Source organism: Mytilus californianus, unplaced genomic scaffold (assembly GCF_021869535.1).
Source record: "Mytilus californianus isolate M0D057914Y unplaced genomic scaffold, xbMytCali1.0.p SCAF_9, whole genome shotgun sequence".
Classification (NCBI taxonomy): domain Eukaryota; kingdom Metazoa; phylum Mollusca; class Bivalvia; order Mytilida; family Mytilidae; genus Mytilus; species Mytilus californianus.
This window is the reverse complement of record NW_026262745.1, coordinates 53,823,492-53,839,052: the sequence shown is the minus strand read 5'-3', so window position 1 is coordinate 53,839,052 and position 15,561 is coordinate 53,823,492. Positions and strand designations below refer to the sequence as shown.

The window sequence follows — 15,561 nt, the reverse complement described above, 5'->3', positions numbered from 1 at the left end:
ATGATTTTTAAATTTTAGAAATAGAAAGTCAGTAGAAAAAGATGTTTTATAAATATTTTCTTTTTTAGATTTTCTGATGACTCTTACTTGGCACACAAAAGTAAAGGAGAGACTCGTCAAATAGGCACATACAAAAGATCCTCAACAACGGGAGATGTCAGCAAACTGCCATCAGAAACAAACAATAATAAAGTGGAAATTCAGAAACCACCACGTAAACGATTACTACAACAAGCATGGCAACCACAGACTAGTCAGCCAGAAATTTCAGAACATAGCAATGAACAAAGTTCTGTTCCACGATTCTCTGCATCGGAGAGTCGGGTCAACCCAAATGTTGTGAAATCTGTGGCAAAACCTTTAGAAAAGAACCACGTACAACAAAGACCCCTGGGTAGTTCATATAGTGCCAGCGCTCTTCTTACTCCTCGACCATTTTCGTCTACAGCAGGCACTTCCCAGAAAGACACTCACAGTCACTCTGCTGACAGGGAAGAGCGGACATCTGTACGAGATCAGATATTTAGTTATGAGAAAAAAGCTACACCAAGGAGACCTGATAGATTTAATTCTCCAAAACTAATACCTCGATCTCCAAGTAATATAAACAGTTCTAGGTCACATGTAGATCAAATGAATGATTCAAATGGCTTTGATTCTACAAGGAGACCTAGCAATGAAAATTTACAGCAAAGTGAATTACAAAATAACTTAAGTAATAGTGTTCATGAGGGATCTTCAAGACTTTCTTTAGATAGTGATCCTTCAAAATATTCCTCTCCTCGACGGACTTCTAATCCCCCTGAGAAGCATAAAATCAATTTCATAGGAAGATATGGAAACGATGGAGATCAGGAGAGGAAAAATCTTTCTCATTCAGACTTCAACGGGGATGTAAAATTATCTTTACGTTCTCAAGACAACCATCAAAATGAATCGTTCATTTTACCGAATAATTCAGGTGATAAAGGGCATTCGTATCGCCATAGTAACCGAAGCAGTGATCATGACACTCATAACGTTAATAAATCCCATATGTCTTTCACGCCAAACCATGAACAGCATCCTGCGGAGAGGAAAGGTTTGGTAGAAAAAGGTCATAATAGTGCTAGGGACCAAGAGTTACAAGTCTGTCACGTTCGACAAAGGTCACAAGAGGAGCTAGAATGTGATAAAAAAGTGTCAGAAATAGTAAAAAAGGACGAGTCTTTGAAACAGGTGCTAAAAGTAGATAATAAAGGTCGAATGGACTTCATGAATGGACTGTTTCCATTGGACGAGCCAGTTCGTCTTCATCACTCACCCCATCATTCCCCTCAATCTTCTAGTGTGAACGAGGACAAGCATATAGAAAATGACAGAAGAACAGAGGAACAAAAATCACCATTGTAAGTTTCTCATAATTTATCAACAAAAGAAGTTGTAGCTTGCTTTCAATCTAATTGATAAAAGGATCCCTTTGAAAGCTGAAAAAAATTTCCTTAAAAGTCACGAACAATAAAAAATTCTATTATGTTAAAATCTCGGAAAATAGGTTTATACTTGTATATGAATTTACCGGTACATACTACATTGTACTATAAACTTATTCTAATCAGTCTTCCCAAGTTTTGAGTTGTTTGAAAGTTATGTAAGATATCTATCCATTCCCCCACCCCTAATTAATTTTCAAAATTACACAAACAGAACAAAAAGGGGAGATAATTCTATCAAATTTCCATACAAGCAAAGATTTAATGGAAAACAATAAAATAAGATCAGATATGGAGTAGATAGTCTTGCTAGTATAAGATAAGACACTGTAGAAAAAAATAATTCAGATAATAATTAGATGGATGAGATAATCTATAAATTAGAATGGTATGTAGAGCTAATTGCTGGTCAACATCTCAAAAGTTATATTGGAACCATAAAAGTACTTTTTTCATGGATTTATACTACATTGTACTGGGTTCTATTGAATAGCCACTCATAAGTTACTTTTGCAGTCATTGTTTCAGCCTCAACACAAAAGAATCAGTTAAAAATATTCATTTGGGGGGGGGGGGGGTATTAAAATGAAATCTAGTAAGTTGAGTCCTGAATAAAAGTGCTGTCACACTAATGGTGTCTTGTCTGACAAAAAGGGTTTAATTTCATCAAAATCAAACAAACAAATCTTTGTGTATCTGACATTAAGTTGGTCCCCAAATTAATTAAAGTGAAAAGCTGACCACATTTAGAGGTAAAAGCATTTATAGGCCGTTTACATACTAATTTGTTGATTGACAAGATTGTACCTACATGTAAGTACCCAATTAACCTGAATACTACAATGGAAATGTCCCTTATACATGTTATAAAAGGTTAAGTTGGTCATCCGATAGATTAATGGTCAGATTTATAATATTTACATGTATTTATGGTTTTAGCACTAAATTAGGTGGACTTAAGCCATTACACATGATCAAACACATTATAAACATTCACTAACCATTGTAAACATGTTTATGGGAGGCAAACTAAGGCAAACAGAAAATTTCACTTTAAAACTTTTTTTTGTTCCAAAGTTTCAAAATTTGTCAAATACCGGTAATTAAAATTTTTGGAGCAGTTTTCATTCAATGATCATGATGGTTTTTTGTAAGCATTATACAAATAAAAGATATTGTTTATGTAAGTAATATTTTGACATATTTTCGTATTGTAAATACCTATCGGTCACTAGGTACAAGGACAATACAAGAGGATAATCTACCCATTCAGTGACCATTAAATACCCATCTCTTGTGTTCTATCTGTTGATCATACATTCCTTACATTGTATTTGTATGTACACTAGGGAAGGGACGTTAGTTTGTTTTTTCTTGTTTATTTTGTGATAAATACAGTTTATGGTAATGTATTCATTTATATATCTTAAAGTTTCTTTTCAGTTTGGAAAAAAAAAATTTCAAGTTTACAAAGGATACAAAATTTAATCATGTTTCATTTTCCAAAAAATAGGATAATATTATACTATTATACTGTTTCATGAACTTATTCTAATCAGTTTTCTAAAGTTTTGAGTTCTTTGAAAATGTGTAAGATATGTACCCCATGTTCCCCAATACTTTTCCAAATTACACAAACAGTACAAAAAGGGGAGATAATTGTTTATTTTTACACTCAGTATGATATTAGTTTTGGCAGTAGTTAGTGATTGCATTGCTATGATCAATGATGATACAAAAGTACTGTTTATTTGTAAATAAGGATGTCTATAGACACAAGATTGATATAAATGCCAGTTACAAAGACTTTGGATCTTGATACTCTAACATGCTTAATGCTAGGACATTGATGGAGTGGTTATGACTTTTAAGAGAATAGGTGGTTGGTCATAATCATAAGCAGTGTATGCAGCGAAGGTATTATTTTCACTTGGAATATTGTTTGCATTATAAACTATTAATATTTGGTAAATGAAAACATAGAAAATCTTTACAAAATGTTTTTTCATGATTCATTTAAGTTACAATTTACAATCTAGTTATTTTCCTGATTTTTAGAGATTTTAATCTGAACACTTTAAACTAATATCAAGTATTTATACTGTTACATCAGAATTTGTTGCAAAGATTTATCATTGTGATTGTAAATCAATGAACAAAATTCCAATTTATTACCGTGGAAAGCTGCTGCATACAATTAATTAGAAGGTAGTCTAAATAATATGACATAATCACATCACGTTTTTCACAATAATAAAACTCTGCAGAATTTACAGCACTGGATATACTTGACTTCCTAAGACTTGCGTTTTAATCATCATAGAGATTCCTGACAATTTTTCATGTACTATTTAAACAATTTTGATTTGTCACGTTATTAATTAATATTATATAATTTTCAGGGATACATCAGCTTTACCAGCAGATTATTTTAAGTCCTCGCCAAAAGCTAAGATTGAGATGGATATGAGAGGTAAAAGTGACGAGTTTAACCAGGAAATGTCAAAGGAGATAGGAGATCCGGATACACTCATCAAAACTAAGGTAATGCAGGTTAGACACTGTAGATCATTCTATGTAGCAGGGTACCAGGTAATGGGGTGGCTCATAAGTCAGATGCTTTATACTTTACTCCTGCTCCTTGTGACTTTGGTGACACCTGTAACTTGAGAGGTTTGGAATTCCTCAGAGAGGACCATATCACAAAGATAAAATTGTACAGATAAAGCATCTGGAACATATGAAAATGTATGGGATAGTTATCATAGATTGAAGGAAAGTGATGAAAAAATATGAATTAAATTATGTCACACACTTTTTAATCATTTTGATGAATCAGCAATAAGTTAGTAATGATAATCTATAGCTCGAACTATTATAACTTATATGGGTATAAGTACTATGTTGTTAAATAATTTTTTTTTGGCATTTTTTTACCATATTAAACAATGTGATACATCATGTACATTTATACAACTTATTTTTCAGGAGGAACTTGTAAGAAGTATTCAGAAGAAAGTAGAAAAGTTGAAAGAAGAAAAATCAGAATTACAGAAAGAATTAGATGAAATTGATGAAGTTGGACAGAAGGTTTGTATTTTGTTTTTTTTTTTTATTTTCATAACCTGTTTATGTTGTTTAAGTGTACCAATCTGCACATAAATTTTGCATTTTTTCGGGAAAAATATTCATACCGTTTATAGAAAAACAACTCTATGATGTCTATTTACAGTTATAGCAAAATATGAGAAAATTACAAAAATTGTCTATACCAATAAAAATTTCATTTGCAAATCTTATCTTTAAGGAATTTCTAATACACATCATTCTGTATGCAGATAACAGGTATTTCCTGTTTTGCAAATGAGCTGTGGTACCTTCGGTTTTATAAGATTTGACAATATTTATAATGCATACATTTAGTATACGCTCCCATACACACTAGGAGTGGGGGCTATATTGCATTCACATGTTGGTCCAACAAATATTTTCATCACACATTTCTCTGGTACTACTGTTGACCAGAATGACTTCATATTTGGTCAGCAACCTGACAATGATGAATCATAATGTGTGAGCACTTTCCTGATTTGTGAGACACCTATTTTTTGTTGTCCAATTCTTTAAATTAAGGGTGGGTATATGCTTAGAAAGACAACTCTTGTTTGTTTTTATAATTTCAAACCATTAATCGACATACATTAGTACTTTACATCATTAGAAAACTAATATAAGTATATTTGTTTTTACAGTTAGTAGAGGTCGTACAACAGAAAGGTCGTACACAACAAGAGAAAGACAAGTTTAGCTCCTATATCACAGACATGGAGAAGATCATCAAATTACTCCTTAAACTTTCTGGGTTACTGGCACGAGCAGAGAATGCTCTACAAAGTCTCCCAGATAATTCTAGTCCTAGTACAAAGGTTTGTTTTATTGCTTACTCATGTAACTTGTAAATAATACAATAATCGTTCAGGTCTTACAAGTTAATAAATAATTTGATACTGTAAATTCAGAAATTTTTGCAGTGATTTTATTGTTTGAATGGAAAGATTTTGCAAAAATAAAAACTTGTATTTAAATTTTGACAGCATTATTTCAATGCAGCATTTCCTGAAATGACAATAATTAATAATGCATTTGTTTCTATTGTTCAACATTTGCAATATTAAAATTACACAAAAATTTCTGAATTTATAAATACTGAACTAGTAGTAGAAATTTTAAAGGGAGATAATTTCAAAATTAAAAGTCTTGTTATTCCCCCTAAATTGTTTAGCTTGAAAACAAAATTATGAAATAAGGATTGGTAGATGTATTTCAGTCATGATTTAAGGAATGAAGATTTATTAATAACATTTTAAATGAAAGACAAATTTAGAATGAAAGTATTGTTAAGAGATAAAAGCCATAGATTGCTAGAAAGATAAAGTGACTTGTCTACCATGTAGCCTAGGTTAGAAAGATTTTTAAAGAAACTGAAGAAGGCCAGTGACCTAAACATCTTTGAAATGGCTTAATTACTTAACAATAATGTAAAATATGTTCTACGCAATATATACAAGAAACAAGATTCGTGAGAGTTTAACAATAATGTAAAATATGTTCTACGCAATATATACAAGAAACAAGATTCGTGAGAGTTTAACAATAATGTAAAATATGTTCTACGCAATATATACAAGAAACAAGATTCGTGAGAGTTTTAATTCTAAATTTTCTCTTTATATTTACAGAAGTTAGCAGTAGATAAAAGAGACAGATTACGAGATCAACACGAAGAAGCCAAATCGTTAAAAGAAGACATAGATAAACGCAGTGCTCAGGTTTCCATTTTTCTTCAGGACTGTTTGACTGATGCTGAACATGAAGACTATAAATATTTCGTTCAAATGAAATCAAAACTGACGATAGAAATGCAGGAGTTCGAAGACAAAATTACTCTTGGTCAAGAACAAATATTAGGTTTGAAACGGAACATTCCCGATAAATGATTGGTTGTTACATAGTTGTATATTTATAGAGCAATATGTGATAATGTGTATGATGTGTATTTGTGTATGAGTGTGTTTATCTGTGAGAGAAAGAGTTTATTAGGAACATGTCAAAGTAATGAATGTCTGTAGTTTTTGTTGATTATAAATTATTAAGATTTGTTTTCATACATACTGATGATTTTAGTGCATTTTATACGTTTATTTTTGTCGTTCAGTTCAGAACATTTTATTTGAGTCGGAAGATGTTTTAATGTGCTTTAGTGTGTTATTAATATAAAACAAACCATACCTGTTGTTTTCAACCAAGAAAGTATATTTGCAAAATATGATGATAATCGTAACATATATTATGAAAACATTATCTGTAAAAGATATATATTTTTTTTTGCATGCTTTATATGTTTCTTTTTCAATTTTCATCTTTCTTTCATCTACCATCTAAATTACAGAATTAAAAAGTTAATCATTAATTTTAATTAAATTGCAAAAAAAAAAACATTTCAGTTATTCATTTCATGGCAGATAGGGTGCCTGACGAAATTTTAAACATATTTAACATTAATTTTTGATTAATTTGCAAGAAAAACATTTTATCATTCATTTCATGGCAGATAGGGTGCCTGACGAAATTTTCAGCAAAACATTTTCACATTATTGTTTTTTATTTCGATACATTGTTTGGAACTAGCAGTATATATTATTTTAGTATGAAATCCTGACATACAACTTTTATTTTATATTAAGATGATCTCATCACATTTAAGATAAACTTTAATTTGCAAACCTTTTATTGGTTTTGAGAGATTTTAAGATTTTGTAAGAGAAGGAATGTTTTGATGATTACTATTCTTCCTTTGGCATGCTGAAAATTTTAAAACGTAATACATTGAAAAATTCAATGTTTTAGAATGTGATTAATATGGTGAATTTTATGAAAGAAACAAGGTAAATGTGTCCACATGGTATCAGTAATACATAATTCCAAATTTATATTTTCATATAAAAAAAAGAAAGTATATTTTTGTAAATAATGTACATAAAATCAAATATATTCAATTGTATATGGACTATTTCACACCTCGGTTCAGGGGACATAACTCTCAGCTTATAGTTTGTTTGATTTTCAGTAAAGTTCTTTTCATTTATTTAGAGAAAAAAATTAAATCAATGGATTTTTTTAAGGTGTTTAACTTTACTTATATGATATGGTACTTCAAGATTTAAAAAAAATTTCTCAATATCATAAAACTAAGAATCAGTTGACCTTGATAGAAAAGATAAGAAGACTTTAGTATGATGTCAATTTCTAAAACAATTAAATATTTAGTTTAGTTACTATATTTTACTCTATGCAACCTTCTGCTTTAGGACAATACAATTGTTTTCACCATACATGTATGGTTTTGAATTGTATTTTCATGCTGAATCTGAAAATCAAACAAACTATTATTTTTATTTTGTTGTAATTTATTTATATGTTTTGGTGCCTTGTTGTCGAATCAGCAAGAATATATGTCAAAAAATGTATGTTTCAACACTCATCCAAGTCATCAACAAAAATGTTTTAAATGAAAAAAATAAAACATTTAATGTTATTTTAATCTGTTTTGTTTTCTCTCTTCTTGTCAGTTCATGTAGTAATATATATAAAATTAAGGTGATACTGCCAATGAGACAACTGTTCAATAGAGCCCAAATGAAGAGGATTTATGCAACTAAAGGTCACTGTATGGCCTTCAAAAATTAGCAAAACCCATGCTGTATAGTCAAATATAAAAGGACCCAACAAGACAAAATATGAACAATTGAAACGAAAAAACCAACTGCCTGATTTATGACAAAATAATAAAAGAAAAACAGATATGATATACAGCAACCAAAGACAGCCACTGAATTACTGGCCGCTGACTTGGGGCAAGCACATATAGAATGTGGCGGGGTTAAACATGTTTATGAGTGCTCAACCCTCCCTTAAGCTAGTACATTGGTGTTACAGCACAACATGAGAACAAACTATAAAAATCAGTAAGAAATGGCTTGACTCATCAGATTAGTACGATGCACGAAAACAAAAACTAACATAAAGACAAAAGACAAAAGTACAGATCTTTTTTTGGGGTAAACAAACGATAGAATTTAATCAATTTCAAAATATCATGAGTTTGTTAATAAGGTCATTAAATTATAACTATTATTATTATGATAATAACAAACATACATACACAGAACTTCAAGATACGAAAAAAAAGCACATCCAAAAATGTCATGGACATATTTAATCTTACGATTGATTCAGTGTTAAATAATACAAAAATGTATACATAATGTACATGTGTATATGAAAATGTACCTGAATATTACCATAAAATTCAATTATCATATTATTATTACATAATTTTGGGCTCAAAAATGAACTCTTAAAAGGAGTAGGGGCATTAAGGCACGTTTTTTAATGCAGTTTTCCATCGTTACTTGCATCTTAAGGGTATTTGCAGTTACTGAAAGCTAGTTCAAAACCAATCACAACTAATAAATAAATCATATTCTCCTGGACTAAAGGTCATTCCTCATCTTAATTCGTAGCATCCTTGCCTTTGATTTGTTTAGTCTGCACTTAGTACACAATACATAAGAAGCATAAACCAAGACAGGTGGCTATGAATACAATTGTGTTAACTAATTGTCTTACACCAAAGAGATAGTTCTGTTGTTTAAGCTCATCTTACTGAAGGGTAATTTTGGCATTTTGCCATCACTTTGTGTGTGTCGTTTGTCCTCCATAAACCTTTTCTTTTAAATCTTCTCTTTTCCAAATTATCTCCATCAGTTCCATCTTTTATCAAGTTCACTTTCTACAGGCTCTGTTTGGATGAACATTGGCACGTGTGTAGAAATTTTTGTACTTTATCTTTCAGTAAAATTTTAAACTAATTGCAGTTTTTGTCTCGCCTGTGATGAAAGTCGCAGTATGCGAGACATAGGTATTACTATCCGATGGCGGCGGCGTAAACTATTTGTATAAAGCTTTATATTTCAGATGGTAGAAGACCTGTATGCTTCATATCTTGTATGAAGATACCTTATGTTACGAAGTTTCCGTCAATCATATGTCCATTGTCCTTGACCTCCTTTTCATGGTTTAGCGACTGCTTGGAAAAAAATTTTAGTTTTTTTTTTCATGTGAATTTCTCACTTATGTAATGGGTACATGTCAGTCTGGCAGGTTTCATCGGACCTTGACCTCATTTTCATGATTCATTGGTCAATGTTAAATTTTTGTGTATTGTATAAAAAGAAGATGTGGTTTGATTGCCAATGAGACAACTCGCCACAAGAGACCAAATGACACAGAAATTAACAACTAAAGATACTGTACACTGTATGGCCTTCAACAATGAGCAAAGTCCATACTGCATAGTCAGCTAAAAAAGGCCAAGAAATAACAAATGTAAAACAATTCAAACGAGAAAACTAACGGCCTAATTTATGTACAAAATAATATACGAAAAACAAATATGTTACACAGCAACAAACGACAAGCACTGAATTACATGCTCCTGACTTGGGACAGGCATATACAGAATGTGGTGGGGTTAAACTCGTTTGAAGGTGCCAACCCTCCCCTAACCTGGGACAGTGGCGTAACAGTACAACATAAGAACAAACTATAAAAATCAGTTGAAAAAGGCTTAACTCATCAGATTGGTACAAATAGAAATACATCTAAAAAAAAAAAAAAACACAGTGGATGTGGTACTTATACATCCCCACAACAAAAGGACACTAAGTACATATCTGAGAGTACTCGCAGTTACTGACAGCTAGTTCAAGCCAATAACAACTAATGAAAAAACATGTATTTGGTGTATGGAATGATTGTTAGGTGTACAAGTCTGTCTTGCAGGTATCATCTGACCTTGACCTCATTTTCATGGTTCATTGGTCAATGTTAAGTTTTTGTGTTTTTGTCTGTTTTTCAAATACTAATAGCAATAGGTCAGCTATATTTGTTGTAAGGAAAGATTGTAAGGTGCACATATCTATCTGGCAGGTATCATCTGACCTTGACCTCATATTTATGGTTCATTGGTCAATGTTAAGTTTTTGTGTTTTGGTCTACTTTTCAATTAGAAAACGCAATAGGTCAGCTATATTTGGTGTATAAAAAATTGTAAGTTGTATATGTCTGTTTAACACAATTTATCTGACCTTGACCTCATTGTCATAGATTTTTAAAAATGTTACGTTTCTGTGATGCTTTTAGTTAAACCTTTATCTTTAAGACTTTCAACATAAAATCAATGGTCAGTAAAGCAGGTGAGACATTTCACCGTGCGCACTCCTGTATTTAAGTTTTTTTTGGGTGTTTAGTAGATTCTATACATTCATACAGTTTTATTGACTGATGAAACCAGAATGCCTTTGATACACTAGTGACCTTCACAATTTGCATTCTATCATTAATTCACAAATTGGCCTGTATCTGTGTTAACAGCAATGGAAAACATGCAGACTTTGGTGAGAATTTTCATAGAAACAGACACTGAAAAAAGTGGGAGGTTTAAATGGAATAGGAATTCCCTAAACGGTCAATTGGAAAAAGGATTTACCTGTATGGTCATTTGAAAAAAGGAATTACCTGTATGGTCAATTAGAATCAAAGTACTGAAGTACTGAACATCGGATGACCGCAAGTTCTTGTGGATGGTCACAAGCACTTGTCTCAAAAAAAAAATCACATCTCTATACCTGAAAGTCAGGTTAAGGTAAATAGATATATTTTTTTTCTGAGACAAGTTAGTGCGTGAATGATGGATAAATGACAGGGAATTCAACCTCACCGTAATAACTATTGTATTGTAGTGATATAATCATTTGTTATCAGTATCAGAGACATATAATATAAATTGTATTATATGTCTCTGTCAGTATACTCTGGTTTGTTGTTATATATTATATTTATATTTGTATAATAGTTATATAAAATTTTCATCCATTTGTATATCATTCTATTCTACTCTTCTAATGATAGTGCAGTGCAAGTGCATGGTGGACACTCTTCTGCAATAATTCGTTTTTCTAATAGATTGGATTTGAGTAGGCATTCATATATATCCGCATTTGTTACAAAACGTTCTTGAGATATTCTTCCGCATGCGTTTACACACATTGTCGGTATTTTTGATTTGTTATTGATATATATATTTCTCACGACAAAACATTTTCATATCACTTATCTATGTTCTTAAAAATTATTTTCATGAATATTTATTGACAAAATTAAAATATAACAAGCGATAAGGAAATGTTATTTTGCACACGATAATATCCGCGTAATTATACGGTTATCAGTCAAAAACGAATGTTACGTGGGTAGAAATGTCTGTGGCAACAATACACCGGAATGCACTCACGGTCATCCGATGTAAAAAGGAACTACCTGTATGGTCAATTGTAAAAAGGAATTCCCTGTGTGGTCAATTGTAAAAAGGAATTTTCCTGTATGGTCAATTGCAAAAAGGAATTTCCTGTATAGCCAATTGGAAATAGGAATTCTAGAGTGTATGGTTTATTGGAAACCACATTTCAATGTTTGTTGTAGTTATTGTTCAAAAGTCTTGGTTTTAAGAATTCTTGAAAATATTTCAATAAGCGAACACCAAAATGTTGTGATGGTTAAAAAAAGCTATTGTTATCAGTTAGTGTATGAACAAAAACAAAACTTGTAATTGTTTAAATTCTTGAGACCGTTAATTGTACATGGAATGATTAATTTTATTTGCTTTCCCAAGATCCAGGCACTAATTGAATGAATATGATTAAACCGAAATGTGTGACAACGAGACAGCAACCCAAAGACAATCGACTAAAAGACATCTAGAGAGCAAATTACAGTTCAGCAATTAACAGGTATCTTTACAATATGTCTAGCTCTAATTCGTACAAAAATGGAAATATATTTAACAGAAAAAAGCTCTGCAATCAACAAACAATTCTCCAAAGAACGAACATTAAGCTATGACACAAAACAACCATTGAGAATGTTTCCGATTTGAGGTGTAACTAGTTTTTGTTATATTTCAACTCTCCCTCTTTTAAAGCCGTGTGGCCTAAGTAGTTCAACTACTGTATCGCTAGCCTGTCGACACTGAGGTTGTGAGTTAGAATCCCGCACGTGACAGGTGTGCCCGACTCCAATTTTAATTGACAAGGATTGTTAGTTTTTCTGCCGAAGGTCGGTGGTTCTCTCCGGGCATTCCGGCTTCCTCCACCAATAAAAATTGACCACCACGAAATAGCAAATAGTGCTGAAAGTGGAGTTTAACACCAATCAATCAATCAATCAATCTTTTAATATCCACAAGATAAACTAGCGATCAGTCAGGGAAAAACAGTCAAACAATATACAACAAAACAATTTGGTGCCAAATAAAAGGTTATTTAAATAATATTTTGCACTACTTGTATAACAAGACTGACCTGTCCTGATATTCAAAATGACTGATGTTTTCGAAGCAAAGAATAAACAGAAACGAAGTTAAAAGGAATTACCAGGATTAGAAGTAAGTTGTGTTGAGACAGTAACCCCAAAACGTAATAAAAACAGACATCATGCAAAGGTAAATATACTGCATTCAACAATTATTATATAGACGAGGAAAGAACAAAAATTTGCTTCCGCAAATTTGCAGATTTAACACTGTTGTGCTGATATTTAGAGTCTTTATGAATATAAAATGTGTTTTCAGCCTAGTATCACCTTCACTGGTGATCCAATGGATGGATCTGTCATAGAGTTGTCACTTGTTTAGACACACTTGTCAAAATAATTATTTCTGTGACTGTATCTTACGATCCTTTACGATAGATATTTAGCTAATCTGCAATCAATTCCATCTTCGTGCCTAATATATCATGTACTGTGTTACAACTCTAGATTCTATTGACGAGGAAAGGTAACACTAGGCCACCGAAAGCTGAAGTATTTAGTTCAGTCTAGGTGGCCGAGTGGTCTAGAGCGCTGGACACAGTGCAGGCGGTGTTGTCTCGATATTCCATTAGCATGAGTTCTAATCCCGGCGAGGGAAGAACAAAAATTTGCTTCCTCAAATTTGCAGATTTAACATTGTTGTGCTGATATTTAGAGTAATTATGAATACAATATGTGTGTTCAGCCGTGTATCACCTTCACTGGTGATCCAATGGATGGATCTGTCGTAGAGTTGTCACTCAGTGTTTAGACGTACTTATATATATATTTATATTACCTCCTATAGATTTCTGGGGGAATATGATTGGTTAAAGGACTACACGTTGTGACTACATATATTTGATATAGGGTGTCCTAAAAAATATGGGGTTAGTAAGGAGTTACTTCCCTTTCAAAAGAAATCTGAAAGGTTTCAAAAGACGAAGCAATTGATAATGAACGATTGAAATAAATTCATAAAACAAATTTAAAGCTGTAACAAGTTGTTATTGTTGGAATTTGTTTTTGTATAGACAAATGGAAGTAGGTTCTTAATACTAAGTATTGAAGACTTAATCACTTTGATCGGCCGCTAGTCTAAATACCACATGTGAAGATAGTCGGTAAGATAAATTCGTTACAAGGTGTGCTAGTGACTTAATACGATGTATATGGGGTCAGTAAGTTCCATATTGGAATTCGATCTTCGCTTACACCCCATATGGAATTTACTGACCCCATATATATCGTATTAGGTCACTATCACACCATGTAACTAATAATATATATACATAATTACTCTAAATATCAGCACAACAATGTTAAATCTGCAAATTTGCGGATATATATGTCGTGTGGTCTAGCGCGTCGGATACAGTGCAGACGATTTGGTGTCACGATATCTCAGTAGCATGAGTTCGAATCCCGGCGAGGGAAGAACCAACAGTTTGCGATAGCAAATTTACAGATCTAACATTGTTGGGCCGATGTTTTGACGAGTTGTATATATATATAAATATAAACGAGTCTAAATTGAAAACAACGTTCAAACCTATGATTGCGTTGGATAAAAACCGCAATTTTTATAAGTGTGCATGTAAAACAAATTTCTTGGTAGAGGGGTCTAAATATAGCACAAACAACATTTTCCAAAAGACCAAAAAAAATGAAAAGTATATTTTAACAAAACGCATTTGACTAACAGGTCGAACAACTGATGTTCTTAAACCCTGCTGACTGCCATTGACGATTGCCAAATAAATTTATCACCAGATGTAACATGGATCTTGTATTTAATTTAATACCAAACGGAAAACAATAAACTAGCGGAAGAGATGGTATACCGCAAACATGAGGTGCAAGAATTTGTACACCATATCCGGATTTCGACAATTAATGTCTCTTCAGTGATGTTAGGGATTGAAACGGTATTTGGAAGGCCATATAATTTACCTCAATTTAGGATAGACTCTTGAATTTTAAAGAGTCGAAATAGGATGAACGGATCATACATGTATAAACCCGAAGGAAAATATAATACAAGCCCAAACGAAAAAATATAAACGAGTCTAAATTGAAAACAACGTTGAAACCTATGATTGCGTTGGATAAAAACATATATATATATATTCATGACAAGTCAGTCTAAATCACACTGAATGTATACACGTTATGAACAAATACCCTAAAGTGACAATTAAATATCGAACGTTCAAACCAAATTCTTAAAAGACAAAAAGCATGGCAACCACTTGCAAGATTCCTAACTTAAGACTTGACTGTTCTGTAAAAGCATAACAGATTGTTGTACTTTCACTATACTCATGAGCATGAACCATGTACAATTAATATAGACCAAACTAACAGAAACATGACAGGACAACTAATATTTGCATAAATGAAAAATACTAGTGCTTCGATCGAATATTTCTAAATATTGCATGGCCCATATAAATACATTATGTAGATTGGTTCTTAGAAAGAATCCTCTTAACTCTGCTTTCAATTCAGATTATATAGTATTGTCATTGCAGGATCATATACTTGTTAGTCTTATATACCCTGAAACACTCAAGGCTTCTCTGCTTAAGCTGGAAACTGGGAACACAACATATTGTTC

At 32.1% G+C, this 15,561-nt stretch overlaps 1 protein-coding gene across 10 annotated transcripts in view; it reads left to right on the top strand.

Moving 5' to 3' along the window:
- The window catches only part of LOC127715534 (serine/arginine repetitive matrix protein 2-like), a 111,974-nt gene extending 103,901 nt beyond the window's left edge, over positions 1-8,073 (top strand). For all 10 annotated transcript variants that reach the window (XM_052221614.1, XM_052221612.1, XM_052221611.1 and 7 more), the window contains 5 exons: positions 69-1,388; positions 3,875-4,016; positions 4,461-4,562; positions 5,225-5,398; positions 6,212-8,073. In XM_052221614.1, the coding sequence (XP_052077574.1) occupies positions 69-1,388; positions 3,875-4,016; positions 4,461-4,562; positions 5,225-5,398; positions 6,212-6,469 (1,996 nt within the window). In that variant the 3' untranslated portion in view covers positions 6,470-8,073. The remainder of the gene's footprint in view (positions 1-68; positions 1,389-3,874; positions 4,017-4,460; positions 4,563-5,224; positions 5,399-6,211) is intronic.
- Positions 8,074-15,561: the final 7,488 nt, after the last annotated feature.